This window comes from Ricinus communis, chromosome 6 (assembly GCF_019578655.1).
Source record: "Ricinus communis isolate WT05 ecotype wild-type chromosome 6, ASM1957865v1, whole genome shotgun sequence".
In the NCBI taxonomy this organism is placed as follows: domain Eukaryota; kingdom Viridiplantae; phylum Streptophyta; class Magnoliopsida; order Malpighiales; family Euphorbiaceae; genus Ricinus; species Ricinus communis.
The window spans coordinates 22054722-22074570 of NC_063261.1; the positions used below are offsets into that span (position 1 = coordinate 22054722).

The 19849-nt window shown below is 32.2% G+C and overlaps 3 protein-coding genes across 4 annotated transcripts; 1 reads left to right on the forward strand and 2 right to left on the reverse strand.

Annotated features, from left to right (window-relative positions):
- Positions 1-5141: 5141 nt before the first annotated feature.
- LOC8270476 (high mobility group B protein 1) lies at positions 5142-8498 on the reverse strand. Of its 2 annotated transcripts, none has more exons than XM_002526856.4 (8): positions 8266-8498; positions 7861-7933; positions 7604-7732; positions 7459-7516; positions 7289-7333; positions 6816-6896; positions 6615-6701; positions 5142-5402 (listed from the first exon to the last, which is right to left on the reverse strand). In XM_002526856.4, exons 2-8 carry the CDS (start codon positions 7929-7931, stop codon positions 5373-5375), a joined length of 501 nt encoding a protein of 166 aa, XP_002526902.2. In that variant the 5' UTR covers positions 7932-7933; positions 8266-8498; the 3' UTR covers positions 5142-5372. The 2 variants fall into 2 exon arrangements, with proteins under 2 accessions (XP_002526902.2, XP_015579465.1); XM_015723979.3 differs by having other exon boundaries at positions 7861-7991; positions 8266-8493.
- A 1444-nt stretch (positions 8499-9942) lies between these two features.
- Positions 9943-12237, forward strand: LOC8270475 (chlorophyll a-b binding protein CP29.3, chloroplastic). The gene is made up of 2 exons (XM_002526855.4): positions 9943-10569; positions 11696-12237. Exons 1-2 carry the CDS (start codon positions 10039-10041, stop codon positions 12011-12013), a joined length of 849 nt encoding a protein of 282 aa, XP_002526901.1. The 5' UTR covers positions 9943-10038; the 3' UTR covers positions 12014-12237.
- A 1620-nt stretch (positions 12238-13857) lies between these two features.
- Positions 13858-14961, reverse strand: LOC125370319 (uncharacterized mitochondrial protein AtMg00810-like). Its single transcript, XM_048375347.1, has 2 exons — positions 14831-14961; positions 13858-14563 (listed from the first exon to the last, which is right to left on the reverse strand). The coding sequence occupies exons 1-2, from the start codon at positions 14959-14961 to the stop codon at positions 13858-13860; spliced, it is 837 nt and encodes a 278-aa protein (XP_048231304.1).
- Between the last annotated feature and the right edge of the window lie 4888 nt (positions 14962-19849).

Genomic DNA, 19849 nt, shown 5'->3' on the forward strand with positions numbered 1-19849 from the left:
CCACATGCCCAAAAGTGCCACAATCTTAGAAAACGAAAGGAACAACTTGCAACTCATTCAGTCGCCAACTCTACACTACCTACCCAACCACCCATTTCTAATTGGTCTTTCTGGGTTTTCTCTTTTTTAAATGGAGTTATGTGGTTAATTATATTGGCAAAAAATAAATGAAAAGAATTCCAGTATTTAATTTTCATAAATATAAATACCAATTGATATATTTTATGATTTTGATAATTAATGTTCATAAATATTTTTAATTGTAATTTATGAAGATTTTCAAATACAATAAAGTAGATAACATAAGAGTAGAATTCAAGTTGCAAGGTATCCTAGGAGATGGGTATTTTGCTTAAAGAATATTTGCTCATTTTGAAGGGTGACAGACTGCCTTAGCTTATCAATTTTAGCAACTAATCTACGGCTGTGCCAATTTGCCTATTAGATTCCATTCATGTTGCTGGAGGGCCCTGCTGTCCTAAGATATGTATATAATTTGATAAGATTTTCTTTAAGAACAAAACAAAAAAAAAAAATTAAACTTTTTATTTGTTTTTTAAAAAGAAACTATTAAAAATATATATAGCTATTTAAGTTTTAAAAAAATAATTTAAATAATTAATAATATTTAAATATATGACACCTTATCCTTATACCAATACACTGCAAAATAATTGCTATATATACTTTTTAGTAGGAATGAGCAAAGGTTGGTTTTATTCGGTTTTAATAAAAAAATCGAATAATTGAATTTTCTAATTTAGTTAACGAAATCAAATTAGAATATTAAATGTAACCGAACCGAATTGAATCGAAAAATTCAGTTCGGTTGGTTTGGGGATAGGAGAGCTAGGGAAGAGGAAGAGCTGGATGAAGCCATGGCCTATAGAAGATTGCATTAAAATTGGGCCTATGTCTGCTGGTCTTTCATGCTATAAGCTGATTGGCTATCATTTAGAGCAGTCCACCGAATACAGCAAAAACAGGAAAAGAATGTAGGGGTAAAAATTAATGCCTAGAATTAAAAAATAAAATTACAAACACTTTTTTTTTATTGACATCTGTCTCTATATCTTAAAATTTAAAATATATATTTAAAATTAAATAAAATTTATAATTATAAAATAATTATAATTTAATGGAGATTTAAATAATAATTTTTCTTAAAATTAATATTTAATTTTATTGGTGAGATGGTAGAAACGAAAATAAAATACGTTAATATCTTGTTATATTATATAAATAAGAGTAATGAGATAAAAATATTACAGTAAGATAAAATATAAAATAATATATTTTTTTAAAGTTATATTTATAAGTATTATTATATAAAAAAATATTTTTTAAGGCGAGACTTAAAAAATTTATAATTTATCATAATAGAGAGTCTATTCTTATTTATAATTTGTCCAAATTGGAGTTCGAATTTTTATCACTATATAAAAATTATTTTTCTATAGAGTATCATTATAGATAAATTTTATTATATTTCATCTCTTACATTTATATAACATTGTATAATAATTTCTCTACTAGTTATATGTTAAGTTAAAATGTACAAAATTGATTAACATTTTAGAGATATAATTTTTGTCAGTAACTAAAGTTCTGTAAATTTTAAAATTTAATTTATTAAATAAAATAAAAAATTGAACTTTAAAGTATGCTATAGATTAATATGTAAATTGTTAGTTAGTTATTTATTTATTAAAGAATCAACCAGCCATAGACAACCATTAGTTATCCATCTTTACCTGATTCATGCTTATAGAATCACATTCATAATTATAGATCATAATATTTATATTTAAATTATAATTAGACCTTTTTACTATTTGTTGCAATAATGGAAGAGACAAATAACAATTGGTTTTATGAACTTTGAAATACATATATCAATTTTCTTTCAATTAAAGCCTGCTTTTAGAAATATTGATTTGACATGTATAAATCATAAGATTTAAAAGAAAATAAATAGATGAAAAAATGTTTCAAACCATTGTTTCTAAAACTTAAAAGTACCTAAAGGATTGCTTTTTGAAAAAGTAATTTTCAATGAAAACATCAAGTAGACTCTAATATGTTTGGATGCATAACAAATTTCATATTTGTGATGTGTAGTTGAAATTAAGGTAAAAAGAAAGAAGATCACACAAGGTAAATTATTGTTGTAATGGCCAACTTTCGCTCATAATGACACTAATTAATATGTTCCTATGAGAATTTTAAACATTCCCCCCTCCTTTTATGAGTTAGTGAAAGTGTTTGGAGATTAGTTTGCAAGAATATTGACATGGGGAAAATTTGTAACTAATAGAACTTGGAATTTCTTTATATATATATATATATATATATATTTAAATTTACTTCAATTAGAGCTGAGACTTTATAATTATTGAGATAGAATTCAGTTTACTAAACCCAATTTAGCATACCAACTAAAGTAGCGCTAAGTGGTAAAAATTATGATTGGTATTGCCTGCCAAACTCCCTTAGAATCTTTTGGGTTTTGCTTCCTTTGTCTCTAATTAAGTAGTATTAGAGACATAACCCCACTTAAAGTGTTGCCTTTTAGTCCCTCATTCTTGCCTCCAACACTAAACCCACTCTTTTGGACTTTCTTCACCTCCTCCACCCATCATTACACTAATAGACTTTTAACTTATTTAAGTCCTTAAACTTCATTACTTTAGCTTAATTAGTAATTGATCTACTTAATTCGATTGACAAAAGGGGTGTGAAGTAGTAAAAATGTTATCATTAAACTATTCATCTTTTGATTTTTGCGAGTAGTCTTTTGCTTTGCTTGAAAAGAATGGGACAATTTGTTGCCATTCCCAATTTACAAACCATTTTTTGCCGCTCTTCTCTATTTAATATATAGTATTTAGTACCTTGGTGGACCTGACACTTCATTATTAAGCTCAGAAAGGTAATTTATTTTACACATGTTCATCAAATTATGCATCCTATATATGTCTATATACTATATAGTTTTTTTTTTAAAATAAATATAAGGGATTATCTTTTTAAAGAATAACTTTTACCATCATTAAGAGCAAAAAGAGATTGACAATTGCAAAACAAAGCTATATAAAATTCTTATGGAATTGACACTAGAAATGATTAGTGTTTGAGATGATGGCAATAGCAAAGATAAAAATTGAAACTAATTATGCGTTAAATCATGATTAACATCATTTGGGAAAGCAACAAAAACAGAAGCTCATTGGTTTCATGTAGGAATTGTGGGCACCTTAGAGAATTTTGTTGTCTTAAAGAAATTTATTATTTTTTTCTTAAAAACTTTAGCTTTTTAGGGTTTGCATAGATGATGATGGGTATTGTAGTCCACTAGGGCATGTCAATTGCGACCAATGTGACCTTTGTTCTTCACTTTATGCCTACATGTTTGGACATGACACACGTGAATCATGCTTCATCTCATCATTCTTCTCTTTACAACCTATCTTTTGTTGTTCAAGGCAACATGTGTTTATGGTCTGTAAAAGTAGCTTCTCATATAATACCTCCCTTCTATAGAATGGTATGTATGTAATGTGGATGACTTTTAGGGTCTTTTAGTTTTTAATCACATATGTATATATGTAATAATATTTTATAAAATTTCTACCAAATTTATATAAAAACTTCTTTATATGTAATTTAAATGTAAAATTTTATAAATATTATATTATTAAAAGAATTATATAAATTTAATCTCAATTTTATTCATTCTTATTTAATAAATACATAAAAGTATTGAAAAAAATTAAATCACTGTTAATTATGATACTCTAGATTGTAAGGATAAAATATATATTAATATTGAACTATTTACTAACTAGATGTTCATTATTCGATCAAAATTGAAAAATTGAATCAAATTGTAAAAATGACTATGTTTTTAAAAATTTGATTCATTTCTTTTTTTTTTTTTTTGTTTTTTTGCAAAAATCGTGAATACGTCAATTTGATTTAGTTTTTTAAAATGGAAAAAGTGTAAAAACCAAATCGACATACATACACCAATCGTCAACTAATTTAATGGTCTATTAACCATTGAATGTGGGAAAAGGTTGTTGAAATCCTGCATTAAATTATTTACCGTTGATTTTAGCAGAAGAAAAGTGAAAAAAAGAAAAAGAAGAGAATGGCTTGATCCAATGAATTCCATAAAGATAAAGTAGAATATTCTGTCAATGAAATTCACTATAGGTAAATCAGAAATAGTATGGCTGGTATTTTCACATATAGAAATCAAAATATATTTTAAATTTGAATTTTTCGTTTAACCGGTTAAAATTTATTACTTTTAGATTAAAAAATAGATTAATCTATTATAAAAAATAATATCATTTTTATGAAAATTATTCATCGCACTACCTATCCATTCAAGGTGAAACATTATTGTAATTGAAAAATTCTCTAATATGAATAAATTTATTAAAAGATTTTCATTCTTTTACAATACATCGATTTGCTCTTGGGTGGATTGGGCAATTCTAGCTCATTTATTTAGGAATTTTAGCCTCTTTTAAGCCCAATTTAGACTAATCCTCCTTTCTTCTCCTCCTCCCCTCCAACACAGTTTTTTTTTTTGTAACTATGATTGTGTTGTATAAGCTTTGTGTCTCTTTGCCTGGTATATACTACAGATAGAATTCAACTTAGGCATGAGGATTAGTTCCAGAAAATTCCACCTGGAATGACTCTCTGAATTTCTTTGGTAAAATGCCTTATAAACAAAGATTGATGCTAAGGCTTGACAGATACCTTATAAACATACAAAACCCTCCATACTGAGGGTAGAGGGTGAAAATGGAGTCTTTGCAGAAAATTATAGTTGCAACCATTGCATGTACAATGGATGCAACCCCGACTAATCTTTATGTAAATCTTCTATGTTTTAAATAAAAAGGGTTCGAAGTAGATGCATATGATGTTGGTGCTATAGAGGTGACAACCTAGCCGAGTTGCGCGCTCTATTGAGAGTATAGCCCCTTCAAGTTTATTTGAAAAGAGAAACAAAGAAGAGATGGATGTGCCTGATCGTTGATCATGGTGGATCTGATGGTGATCCATACTACAATCTTTTCTATTTTTATCATAGATATAGTGCAGCAGCAAGTCAAATATAATGATGCATAATGTGCTCGAGACAAATTCAACTGATAATATACGGTTTAAGAGTATATGCACAATGAAGCCTAAAGTAGCCTTACATGACTTGTTAGCAGCACTAAGAGCTGCAATAGCTATTGCCCATTTCAGAAAATTAATTAGCAACCACATACATGATGTAATCCAAACATTTTGATCTTACACAAAGTCCAGAATTTTGGCCTGGATCAACCATAGAAGCATACATTTCAGTCATCATCCTCATCTTCTTCATCCTCCTGCATTAAAGAAAAAGCCAACTAATGTTAGGATTGAAGAAGATTTTTAAGCAGATGGAAGAATTTTAACAATCACATTTATTACTTAAAGACTGTTTTTAAGAAGGGAGAGCATGAGGTAATCTTCATCGAGAGGAGTAAAGAATCGACAATGCATTTGCTCAACTAACTAAAAACAATTAGCCAGAAACAAGAATAAAATAAAAACTAGTTGAACTAATTTGTGAGCTCATAGAGCCAATACAAAATAATAATGGTAGCTCAGACAGGGAAAGCACCATCATATGGAACAAGATTCGAGTTTCTACCTTGACAAATTAGTGACTCAAGTAAGACAGAAAGTGAATGTTTTTGTTGGTGAAATCAATGATTTGTCATGTGAGTGGTTAAAACAATTGTAGAATTGACAAGACTGGACGTGGAGCAAAATAGCATGGCATCCTAAACTGTGAGAATGATGGCAACTTCAAATTCCATGTTTAAACCAACGACTGCTACTTTCAAATACAAAAAAGATACTATTTCTTTCTCCTAGCGACTACTCTGAGTAAAGACTACTGACCTTAACCAGTTAATGGGGTTTTTCTCATTACTAAATATATTATGAAGAAAGGCTTCCTCTTCCCCCTTTTTCTTTAAGATAGCAAGGAGGCGATTTGTTTGCTGGAAAATTCAGCTGGCCAACACTAATGAAATTCATTCGCCCTAACTATCCTACAGAGCAATTCAAATTCTTAATAAGACTAAGGCTAGGGCGACTCATTCTATTCTGTCTTGAACATTCGGTTTTTGTTCCATCAACTCAATACCCACTTATTTGAAATGCTATAGCAGGTGGTTGAATGAAAAAGGGGAGGGGATCCGTATATGTTGTTCAGTTCGATTAGAGGGTGCAGCAATAGCTAGAACTGCGGGATGAGCTTAAGAACTTCCACACACCAACCATGAGAAGGCCTCAATAGCAAAAACCCGCACCTTCCCAGTGCCTTCCTTTCCTCCTTGAACCCCAACCTAACCTACAGGATAAAAGAGCGAGCAGCTGCCAGGTTTAATGATTTGGTGGGATCCACTCAAAAGCTCTAATGCCTTATATAAGCAAGTCCAGTTTTATTAAATCCCGTTAATTTGATCCAAACAGAAAATTCCAAGGAATTGAAAGTCAAAACAGCAGATACGTCTATGCAAGGATTTAAAGGGTGACAAAGGGATTGCCTCTGCGCTCTCCTCGTCATCACGACTCGCTTCGATTTTGGATCCATCAGACTCTTCATCACCATCATCTTGATCATCACCACTCTCCTGAGCAAGAAACGAAGTAGAGTTGTAGTAGAGGAAGGAGTATGAAAGGAGTTTTTAAGAAAAATGTGCAACATTTAATTCTCAAGAAAGCAATAAACCTTTCAAAATAGTTACCTGTTTCTTGTTGTAGGCTGTCATTAGCTTTTCATAATCTGATTTCCTTTTTGCAGCTTTGGCTTCAAAAGGAGATTTTTCCTGTCATATAACAACCCATTAAAGAAAAAAAAGAGAAATCAGTACGCAGGCGACTTCTGAGGTGAGGAAGCAAGCCATATAAAGGGAATTGAACTTACTGGTAAAGTGAATACATATACCCTTTGATACAAGTTATTTTGGACTAATTTATACATTCATTTATGTGTTAAATGTCCAACTTGAAACATCAATAATCAATCAAAGGATGCATCTTTCAATTTCTGCCATTCAATCCCTTTAAGTGCAAGCTCTACGAAGAACGTTAACAAGCAAGAATTATTCATTGAACCGCAATGAACTAACAAATATCATAGATAAAAATTATATTTAGTAGAAGGCAGCATTATTTATTAGACCTGAGATACTCATCGACAAGATATTTCAGTACTTACTGCATTAGACATTGATTTCCACTTCTCTCCTCCAGCTTTCCCGACCTTCAATATATCACATGATCCAATAATCAAGTTCAACATATTAACAATTCCATGCGAGATCATCCATTGAAGTGTAAAGGCAAATTAAAATTATACAGAATTCAATATGTTCTATAGCTGCTTACAGCTGAGACAGCCTTGACATTGGGATGCTCTTGCTTGTAAACTTTTCTGAAATCTTCTCTGTGCATATGTCATCAAAATTATATTAATTATCATTAGCAAAATCATCATTAAACTTATCTCAAAAAATTATAGAGAAAGACTTACAGAAAGACAAAGAAAGCACTAGGAGGCCTTTTTGGCCTGTTAGGATCTTTCTTCGCAGGTTTATCTTTCTTGGTTACTTTCTTGCTATTCTTATTAGGCTTTAATGCCGCGCTTCGCTTTCCCAACTTCCTGAAATAAATGAAAATTCATATCCATAAATAGCAAAATCTTAACTCATATCAGGAAAGAAAACTGTAAGATTATAAAAAAGAAAACAAATTGGCTATGTAACTTCATGAAAAAGACAGGTAAAATACCTGTCCTCTACAGGCTTTAGTACTTCCTTTCTGTCCTTCTTTGCTGTCTCCTTTCCCTTGCCAACTTTCATAGCTAGAGTCGAATTTTTAGGTTAATGAAACTAATAGGATTTAGCCTAAATCAAACCAACCTAATAGCCAAAAGAATCATACTTTAATAAATAGAAGAGCAAAATATTGCAAAAGAACATCAAATATCACAACATCTAAAGGGTGAACGAAAAGGGTAGGCAACAAAATACATAAAATGGAGTAAAACTTAAACAAGAAAACACAACAAATTGAAGAAATATAAACAGGATCATAAATTAAACAAGAATCAAATTAAGAAATAAGAACAAGAAATCAATCAACAATCAGGAAAAGAAAAAAAACAAAAGGGTAGAGAACAAAAGGATCACATACCTCTTCAGTGGAAGATAAATTGAAACCAAAGAATTGAGTGTGCGAGAAAAGCAGGGTAGAAAAGCAAAACTAAAAAGCAGAGATAGGGAACGCGAAGAAGATATTTGAAGTGGAGCCCAGTAAAAGACACGTGGCGAGTGTTTAGGGGAACAGTGAGGTTGACGAAAATGTTACTGTCGAAGTCTGATCAAGTTACCAGGAGAGGATCTAAGCTTTGCTCACTTCTTGGAATTTGATTCGTCCATGTCATTATGCGCTGTCTAGCTCTCAGACAGAGAGCAGAAATCAAATGTTTTTTCTGCAATATTCTCAAGTTATGTTTCTTTTTTTTTTCACCATCACAGTTCTTGCATCTACTCGTCGATGGTGAACATTATAAATTTTATTAAAAATAACATTTTCAGTTTGAACAATAATTCACCTTTCAAGTCAGGGATCTCATTAACATTTTAATTTGAAAAGAAAATTAAAAAGTCTTGAATTATCCATTTTTTTTAATGAATATTATCTATTATTGTTAGAGTTCATTATTCTTACATTGACTATAAGATAATGTACAGAGCTAATTCACAGAGGCATTCTGTAGCTCATGAACAGTAAAATCTGAAATGGGTAAAAAGAATTAATAATAAGTCATAAAATTGTAGTATTTCTAAAATAATAAGACTTTGTTATATCATAAATTAAATTTAGACTGTCCCTATTATTATTGTTATTAGAAAAATAAAGAAATGAATGAATTCAGATTCTATTATTATAAGTAACATCCCAATGATATATTAAATTAATAAAAAATATATATATATATATAATTATTACTTTTAAATCAACAAAATACATAATAATTATCAATGTAAAAATATAAAATACTGAAATTATATACGGTAACTCTTATTCATCTAACAATGTTTTTTATCTCATGAATTCATGCCCTTGAAAGCTAAAACTATTCCAACCAATGAGAGCTGTCTGTATATTATTATAGTTTTGGAGAATTTATGGATATGCCTTTACGTTATTTTCTTCTCTTCCTAGTAATAAAAGGATTTTAATCTTTCTTCAATTTTGTGTGTTTCAAACCCTCAATTTTAATGGATTAGCTCTAAATATATCTAACATCTTTAGCATTTTTGATTGAATTTTTGAACTAAAATCTTTAAATTTTATGAATTTGAGTTTAATTAGGTCAATCAATTGTTGTTCTTTTGAAATCCCGTAAAAAACTATATAGACACACATAATGCATTAATAAACAACTTAAAATTATGATTACCATATGTTATTGTGTGAAGACAACTTGCATTTAATATGCACAAATATCAATTCAGATCAACATTAGAGAGTTATCATCAAATTATTATTATTATTATTATTTTATCATCTCAAACTGTATCCTTAAATTCTACCAAACAATGTCACCCTACTTCCACATATAAAGACCCCACACATAAGGTGAAGAGGCCATCATCATTCCAAACCTCACCCACTACCAGATAAGGCAAAGATAAGGCCCATGATTGCCATTCTATTCAGACCCTTCAATTCACATAAAAATAAATAAATAAATAAATTTCATCAGAAATCAATTTTTCTCTACTTTGTTTATTTATTATTTTTTTAGAAAAAATAACTTAAATTCTAATTAACCTTTTCAATAGGAACACAAAATATTACTTTCTAGTGAGTGTATATATTGTATTTATACACAAAGGACCACTTCTACATATTCTCATCACCTAGCTAATTCCCCTGCTCCACCACCAAGATCCAGCCATGGCCACCACTGCCACTGCTGCTGCCACCGCCGCATCACATTTCTTTAGAACTCGTACCCAAAACCCCAAACCCAAAGTAGGTAAAATCCAAGCTAGGTTCGGTTTCGGTGGTTTTGGTGGTTTTGGAACCAAGAAATCATCCCCTCCACCAAAAAAAACAGCTCCAAAACCAGTAGAAGACCGACTGGTTTGGTTCCCGGGTGCAAACCCTCCCGAATGGCTCGACGGAACCATGGTGGGCGATCGTGGATTTGACCCGTTCGGGTTAGGTAAGCCAGCAGAGTACTTGCAATTTGAGCTTGATTCGTTGGACCAGAACTTGGCAAAGAATGTGGCTGGTGATATTATTGGCGTCCGTGTGGAGCCGAATGAGGTGAAACCGACGCCATTTCAGCCGTATTCAGAGGTCTTTGGGTTGCAAAGATTTAGAGAATGTGAGGTAATTCATGGGAGATGGGCAATGTTGGGTACTCTTGGCGCCCTTGCTGTTGAAGCTCTTACTGGTGTTGCATGGCAAGATGCTGGAAAGGTACGTACTACTTTTTCTTTTTTAGAGTTTAATTTCTTCCCTGCATGTAAAAATTATTTGATTGTTTTTATAATAATTTTGAGAAGTAAACAGAAGAAATTTAAACTCAGGATGTGTTTAATTTTTATAAATAAAAAATGCAGAGCAGATTATTAGTTATTTTATTCATTTTTAACATAATGAGTACATTGGTTTTAACTTTTATGTTTTATAAGAAATATAATATATGCTTTAAATTAATTTCAAGGATAAATTTTATTTTTTTAGAGATTAAATTTGAGAGACTTGAGTCCCATTAAAAAAGGTTTTAAGAGTTTCAAAAAATAGGATAAAATGCAATTTCTTTGTTTTAAATATAAGAGAATGTTAAACAAAAAATGAAAAAGACGAAGAAGAAAACTCGAGCCATTTGTTACAGTGTAATTAGAGATTGTTTCAGTGTCAATAGAGGCAAACATGGTCTTACATAATTGGCAAAAATTGCTATTTAATTATAGCTAGAATTATGAGTGTCTAAATTATGGTATCTCCTTTATCTACTCTAAGCTTTTATGTTTGAATTTGTGATTTCCTTCATGTAAATGCACAAGTTTTGTCTATTGCGTAAGTTTTAAGCATACTTATTTATCACCCTATATAAATGCCAATTTCTTTTTCATATGACTTATTTCTCCTTGCAAAGATAAGCAAACTTGTTATGATACATGTCCTTAATTTAGGTGAATTATCTCTACATACCAATGGCATTTTCTTATTCAATCTTGTGTTCCACACATAAATTATTATGAATGACGCATGATTTTAGAGTAATGAAGTTTCTTAAAGCTAAATACCATGTTCTTAATTTCTTTTTTCATTAACAAGTAAGCTACTCAACTACTATAGTTTATTTATTGCATATATACTTGATATTTTTTTGCCTACTTTCAATTTAGCTCATACAAATTTTGTTCCTCGTGTCTTCTTGCTATCCAAGCAAAAAGTGTGATGGCATGGCAATGTAATGTTGATAATTACATTGATGTTGATAGCAATGGCAGCAATAAATGGTGATGACAAATGTTCATGATTCTTCTGAAGGGTTCTTTTTTTTTTTTTTTTTTACTCTTGAGTAAAATCTTTTCAGGTAGAATTAGTTGAAGGGTCATCATACCTTGGCCAGCCACTTCCTTTCAGCTTGACCACATTGATATGGATAGAGGTGCTAGTAATTGGGTACATTGAATTCCAACGAAATGCAGAGCTTGATCCAGAGAAAAGAATATACCCTGGTGGGTATTTTGACCCTCTTGGCTTAGCTTCAGATCCTGAAAAGAAAGAAAACCTTCAATTAGCAGAGATCAAGCATTCAAGGCTTGCCATGGTTGCTTTTCTTATCTTTGGTATCCAAGCTGCTTTTACTGGAAAAGGTCCCATTGCCTTTGTTGCTACCTTCAACCAGTAATTAATCAATCATTCAACCATGCAATTCACAAAAACTATACCAAACCATGTCGATTTCCTTTTGGATGTGTTGTGTAGCATTAATGCTTTATGTCTCTCTCAACACTTTGTAACTTTTTTTACCCTCTTGTAACCCTAAGTTTGATGCATGATTCATTTGTATGTATGTTATTATAATTTCTCTAAATGAACATAGCAATTACTTATAAAATATTTTTGAACTTAGTTGATTGTATAATTCTACCACAGTATTTTGAACTTCCACCTAATAGTTTTAACTTATAAGATGAATAAAATTCATATATAACTATGTGGCCAAAAAGTAATAAGTCATTATCTAGGTGCATAGGTGCATGTTCATATTTTTTATTAAACCACTAAATAAATAATACATATATATTTATATATAAATTTTAAATAATTATAATTATATGAGAGATCTCGTATTACTAAAGAATAAATAATATAAATAATTTAAAAGTATTAAGATCTAATTTGGTACAAGTCAAACTAAAATATAATTATTTTAATAAACTTCACACTTTGCCCATTTATTTCTTCTCATTTTTTAATTAGTTAATTTAAATTCTAAAAAATCATTTAACAATAAAATATATTATACTCATATATGTATTTTTTATTTATTTATTGCGTTACATGCATTTATATAAATAAGAATTGCCCCTTTCCATATCAAACCAATGATTAATAGATGAAATCATCTTATGCTTCTTGATGCATGAATTACTAAAATTTTAACTAAAATGGAAATGCAGAATCATAATGAGATCATACAGATAGGGAATTTTTTCATTCTTTTTCCAGTTTCAATCGAAAATGGTTACCTTATTGATGCTTTCTTAAATATAAACCAAGAGAATGAATCACTTCACTTGCAAAGCAAGAGAATGTATCTTCTGATCTGGGCCTGGGCTTAGATAAATATCCAACTCAAGTTCATCTAGAAGTGGGCTTGGCCTACTTAATTTTCGTCCACTACCTTTACGAATTTGTTTGACTTTTTTTTTTTGGAAAATAATTAAAGTAAAAATAATTTTTCTTTTTTCATTTCAAGGAGAATTTTTTTTTAATTATAATTTTCCATACTAAAAATAAAACAATATAGAAAAATAACATTGAGCTCATAAAAATTTATGTAAATAGCGGGTCTAATACAAAAATGATTCAATTACACCCAAAGGTTGTTCAATATTTTATTTCACATATAAAATTATTGTGTGCGTGATATGGGCAACTTTTTAAGAAGTACAAATGTATTTTAGAATTGGTGATTTACATTGTATATTTAGGTTGTTTATATACAGCATATTGCATAAATGATAGAGAGATTTTAGCTCTTATAATTGATCTGATCCTACAATCAAGCTCCTACTAATCTCCTAAATAAGGAAGTAGTATATTGCTTATTAATACAAATATTCTTTGACTTTTCAACACTCCCCCTCAAGTTAGAGAGTGAATATCTTGAACTCCCAACTTGCGGATCATTGGTATGAACATATCCTTTTCCAAAGCTTTAGTTAACACATCTACGAGTTGATTTTCTAACTTTACAAATTTGGTTTCAATAGCCCCTTCTTGAATCTTATCCCTTATGAAATGACAATCTATTTCAATATGTCTGGTTCTTTCATGGAAAACAGGATTAGCAGCAATATGTAATGCAGCCTTATTGTCACAGAATAATAAAGCAGATTCTTATTGAAAAACTCCCAAATCTTGAAGCAGACACCGCAACCATGTTAATTCACAATATGCTTCCGTCATTGCTCGATATTCGGCTTCTGCTGATGATAGAGAAACTGTTTTCTGCTACTTTGACCTCTATGATATTAAAGAATGACCCAAGAATACGCAGTAACCTGAGGTTGATCTTCCAGTGAGAGGACATACTGCCCAATCTGAATCACAAAAAGCGCTTAGTTTAAAATCATTGTTTGCAGAAAAGAAAAGACCTTGACCAGGGGATCCTTTTAAGTAGCACACGACACGCAAAGCTGCATCCCAATATTCTTTCCGAGGTTGATGCATAAATCTGCTTAGAACATGAACTGCATAGGTGATGTTTGGTCTTGAAACCATGAGATAAATTAACCTGCCAATAAGCCTTCTGTATTTTCCCGGGTCATGAAGTGGTTCACTATTTTCACATAATTTTGTACCACGCTCCATAAGAGTCTCAACAGGAGTAGCACCCAATAAACCTGCATCTTTGATAATCTCCAAAGCATATTTTCGCTGATATACATTAATGCCTTTTCTAGATGTAGAAACTTCAATGCCCAAGAAATATTTCAATTTTCCTAGATCTTTGAGTCGAAAATTTTTATGCAGAAAATTCTTAACATCAGTTATGTTTTCAGAATCATTGCCAGTAATCAGAATATCATCCAAATAAATCAAAAGGACAGTAAAATACTTGCCTTCTCTTTTGGTGAAGAGAGAATAGTTTGCCTTGGATTGTATAAAAACAGTTGAACAAATAGCTTCTGAAAACTTTGCAAACCATTGTCTAGACGCCTGCTTCAGCCTGTATAAGGATTTGTGAAGATGACAAACTAATTGATTCTCCCCCTATCGCTAGAGCCCAGGCGGCAGTGACATGTATATTTCCTCATCAAGATTGCCATGTAAAAAAGCATTGTTTACATCAAGATAATGCAAGGTCCAACCTCAAGCAACAATAATAGTCATCAAACACCGAACTGAAATAATCTTGGCGGTAGGAGAGAAAGTATCTTGAAAGTTAACACCCTCCAACTATGTGTAGCCCTTAGCAACCAACCGTGCTTTATACCTTTCAATTGAGCCATCTAACTTCCATTTTATTTTGTACACCCAATGCCATCCAATTGGAATTTTATGAACAGAAAGAGATGTAAGAGACCGGGTTCTATTGTCCTCAAGTGCCTGTAACTCAGCTTGCATCGCTTTCTACCAATTAGGATTAGCTGCTGCCTGTGAATAGGAACTTGGTTCAATGTTAGATTGTATATTAGCCACAAAGGATCTATAAGTGGGTGTATAACGATGGTAGGAAACATAATGACTAAGAAGATAATGTGTACCTTTTGTAGAACCTAGCAGTAGAGGATTAGAGTGGTCAGATGTAACAACAGAGCAGACATAGTCTCAGAGCTCTTGAGGTTGAACTGTGGGGCGGCTTGAGCAGCGAGCAGTGGCTGGTTCGGGCTGAGGTGCAACATCGGAAGGAGCAAGAGATGGTGAAATTGTTTTTTGGTTTGATAGATTGGGAGATTGGGTTAGGCTTGGATCAATAACTACTGGATTTATGGGAGGTTGGATGGCTGTATGGCGAGATAGACATCGGGTGTAGGTGCGAAGGGTGGTGGAAGGGACGGTGGTTGGTGGTGGATGTGACAGTGGTGTAGTGGGGGGTGATGGGTCGGTTTGGCCAGTCCTCTGTTTAGTGTTTTGATTTACTTGAGAGATGTCAAAAGGGTCATTAAAGGTAGGTGGAATTAGAGGGATTGGGCCAGGAAGATGGGTTTTAGTTTGGGGTCTGGAGTAAGTATCTGGACATGAGGAATAAGGAAAGATGTTCTCATAAAATTTGACATCTCGACTAGTGAAGATTTTTTTATAGTGAGATCGTATAATTTTTATGCTTTTTGACCAAGAGGATAACCAATGAAAACTGGGGGAATAGCTCGAGAGTCAAATTTATGAGAAACGTTAACATTTGTAGCATAGGCAAGACAACCAAACATGCGAAAGTGAGAAAAAGTTAGGGGTTTTGAATGGAGAAGTACATGAGGGGTTTTGAAAGAAAGAAGCAGAGAGGGTAATCGATTAATAATATAAACAGATGTGATGACACATTCTCCCCAAAATTTTATGGGAAGACTAGCCTGAAACTTTAAGGCACGAGCAACCTGAAGAATATGGCGATGTTTTCGCTCCACTACCCCATTTTGTTGGGGGGTGTAAACACAAGAATGTTGAAAAATGACACCATTATCTTGAAAAAAAGTGCAAAGAGAAAGAAATTCTCCACCATTGTCACTGCGAAAAGTTTTAATTCGTGTCCCAAATTGGGTAAGAACATAGCTAAAGAAACATTTCAAAATAGGTTGAGTTTCATCTTTGTGTTTCATCAAAAAAAATTCATATAGAATGTGTATAATCATCAACAATGGTGAGAAAATAATGAGCACCAGAAAGCGAAACATGATAGTAGGGACTCCAATTATTGCAATGAATAATATCAAATGGTTGAATAGAAGAAATAGTAATTGTTTTGAAAGACAAACAACTTTGTTTAGCCAAAGGACAAATATGACAAAAGTTTAGCAAGAGAATTCAATCGTAAAGGAGAGACATGTCCCATACGATTATGCCACAAATCGGTGGATGAAGTGATGAGGTTGCAGGATGAGAATTTTTAGTTGTGTTTGACTTATGCTTATCTTTGTCCACTGTCAATTCCTTCAAATAGTATGGTCCACTCTGTTATTTACCCAAACCAATCGTCCTCCTCGTAGCTCTATCTTGTAAAATACACCAATAAGGAAAAAAGTGACTGAACAATTCAAACCTCTTGTTAAATGACTTACAGACATCAAATCCACTTTAAATGTATGTAGGCAAAGATAATACATCATGTAAAATATATTTAGAATTAAGAGGCAATGATCCTTTGGCTGCAATCTCAATTTTATCTCCACTTAGCAATAATACAGGTGACAATGAGCAATTTTTATTCTTGTGGAATAATTATGATGAAATAATATGATTGGTTGTGCCGCTGTCAATGATCCAATTTTGTAAATTTACTTTGGACAAACCTGTTCTTGCTACCGTATTAACTTTTGGATCAGAGGTTGAACCAGATTCGATTTCTTGGTTGTTGAGCATTGAAGTAAGCCGTTCCAAATGGGATTTAGATATAGTAACGGTTCCTTCTTTATCACCTGGAGTCATAGAGATATTATTAGCAGGCTTAGATTGGGCTGACTTTACTTTTAGATGAGTAGATGGATACCCATGTAATTCCCAACATGTATCAACCTAGTGACCCTCCTCATTGCAGTGTGAACAAAAAGTTCATCCTCTTCCAATGCCAATAGAACGGCCTCCTCTGGCCTGGCCGCGTCTTCTTCCCCATCGGCCTCCTGACGACCATCGACCGCCACTCGAATTATCACCTAAGGACCATCATCCTCCGCTGCCTGAGTGCCATCGCCCGCTATTCCTAGAAGAATTATTAGAGTTTCCACCATGAGATGATGATTGATTTTGTTGTTTGGGATTGTTCTTGACTGCCATGGCTGCTACTGATTCATTCGCTACATAACTGATTTGGATTTGTTTTTCTGCTTGGGTGATTGAGGCATATGATTGACGAACAGTGGGCAAAGGGCTATGCAACAAAATCTGACTCTGAATCGCAGTTGTAAGTATCATTTAACCCTATTAGAAACTGCATCAATTTTTGTTGCTCACCTGGTATTCCTTCGTTTGAGTCAGAATAGATAGTTAATCCGTCCCATAAACTTTTCAGTTTAGTATCATAAGAAAAAACAAAGAGTTGTCCTTGTTTGAGAGATGCGATGCTTTGCTGAATTTTAAAAACACGAGGAGCATTACCTTGTGAGAATCGTCACATAGAACTTCCCAAACTTCATAAGCAGTAGCATAGTAGATGACGTTGTCGGCGATCTTTGGATCAAGAGTGTTGATAATCCAAGAATGGACCATGTCATTACATCTAGACCAAGATCCATATGAATCAGGATGTTTTTCTTTTGATGGTGGTTCACAAGAGCCCTCAACGAATCTTAGCTTGTTCTTTAAGTTTAAAGCCAATTTTATGGCCCTTTTCCAACCAGGGTAATTGTCACCGTTGAGGGTTTTGGAGAATAAAATCATTCCAGTATGATCTGAATGATGAGTGTGATTAGGATCAGATGAATCTGCCTTTGATGATTCAGCAGAGTTTTGATTTTTGTTTGTTTCAAAAGGAAGAAGGACATCTCCTTCAGCCATGATAGAGAAATACTAGAGAAATACAAAAGTAATAATGAAATGATTTAAAAGAAATAAAGAGTCAGGATCTAGTCCTGCTCTGATACCATGATAAGAAGTACACAAGTATTCTAGAATTGGTGATTTACATTGTACATTGAGGTTGTTTATATACAACATAGTACATAAATGACAAAGAGATTTTAGCTCCTATAATTGATATGATCCTATAATCAAGTTCCTACTAATCTCCTAAATAAGGAAGCAATATATTGCTTATTAATACAAATATTCTTTGACTTTCCAACACTTTTCTTTTTTAATAATCTCATGTAATATTCAATTATCATATAATTGTGTTACAACTCACATTGTTATCCTCGCATAAAAGGACAAAGAATAAAATACTCCCAAAACTACTTATGTCAAAGAGACTAAATAACTTCAATTTCGTTCTCTTTTTCAAGAATAAGACCCACGACTCTTATTTTGATGCCAAATAAATTTAAATCTTAATCAAACCCAACACTTGTATGATATGCGTTTGCTAAGGACATAATTGAGTGTTTATAAATAAAATTAATAAAAAATCAAATTGTCTTTCTTTTACATAATTTCATCCGTTACTTTCTCTCTAAAACTAGAACTACTATATTAATTTCATTCAATCAGAAATTTAATATATAAATTTTAATTAATGTTTTAGAATATTTTTTTCTCAACAACCAATTCCTTGTGTTTTTAATACCTAGTTCACACAATAACCCTTTCTAAGTTTTAGTTGAACAAAGATTTCAACTTAATACACTTCATAAAGAAAGAAAAATGAGTATAAGAAGTTAATAAATGAATTTGTGAGAGTTTTGGTATATCTAATACACGCTTGATTGTTATGTCTTTAAGAGGGGTATTTATACTTATACCAACCCCTTAGAGACGTTATAATAAGGCCAAAGCTCCTATAATCCATTTGATGACTTGGTAAAAATTGCCTAAAGTCATGGAAAGCGCCCCCGCGCTTTCTAAGCGCGCTCGTGCTTTCTGAAAAGAGATGTTGGAGCTCCAACGGCTCCAGCCACATGGCACTGATAGGGTGGTTGTTGTCTCAACAGTTACTGACATCATATTAATTATGAAAATCGCTCTCGCACTATAATAACGCCATCGCGCTTGCCTTGACCGTGCCTAGAAGTGCCCTGGCGCTTTTTATCGTGCAATTGTCTGCCAGAAATTTTCTCAACATCTAAAGTGAGGCACCCTCGCACTTCTTCGAGCTTTGACACTTTGACTGCCAAGTGTCATGAGACGATTGAGCCTTTTGGTGGACTTTTTAACGTCTTGTAAACTTTTAACTTTATGAAAAGCGCCCCCGCGCCTTTGGAGCTCCCTCGTGCTTTTGAGGTAAATTGACAAGATCTGCTTCAAGGTTAAAGAATTTTTGGGATAAGCTTGGTTCCTTTGATGCTCTGTCACATAGACACTCAATCTTGGTATTAATGATATTTAATTTGGTTGTTAGAATCAAAATAGAAATCAATTGCACCTTAGGTTAATAAGTAAGGTGTATAACTTTAGTCTTTGGAGTTCGATCTAAAAAACTCGTGCATGATCTTAAATTATTGAACTTGTATAAAAAGAAATGATATTAATTGTTATCGTTGTTATTCTTATAAATTTTTGTATTAGTGATGAGATTTGACGAGAAGATAAGAGAGTAATTCTAAAAAAAAAAATTATTTCCTCTGTAGTTAAATTTGAAAATTATTTATTTAATATTAAATTTTAAAAGATTTATCTTTCTAAATTGAATTTATTAGGCTTATTATGT

Coding starts and splice junctions, on each gene's coding strand:
- LOC8270476 (XM_002526856.4), bottom strand. CDS start 7,931: ATGAAAGTTGGCAAGGGAAAGGAGACAGCAAAGAAGGACAGAAAGGAA. Junction 7,517..7,603: donor AGTGCTTTCTTTGTCTTTCT/GTAAGTCTTTCT, acceptor ACATATGCACAG/AGAAGATTTCAGAAAAGTTT. Junction 7,334..7,458: donor ATGTCAAGGCTGTCTCAGCT/GTAAGCAGCTAT, acceptor GATATATTGAAG/GTCGGGAAAGCTGGAGGAGA.
- LOC8270475 (XM_002526855.4), top strand. CDS start 10,039: ATGGCCACCACTGCCACTGCTGCTGCCACCGCCGCATCACATTTCTTT. Junction 10,570..11,695: donor CATGGCAAGATGCTGGAAAG/GTACGTACTACT, acceptor AAATCTTTTCAG/GTAGAATTAGTTGAAGGGTC.
- LOC125370319 (XM_048375347.1), bottom strand. CDS start 14,961: ATGCAAGCTGAGTTACAGGCACTTGAGGACAATAGAACCCGGTCTCTT. Junction 14,564..14,830: donor TTAGATGGCTCAATTGAAAG/GTATAAAGCACG, acceptor ATCCTTATACAG/GCTGAAGCAGGCGTCTAGAC.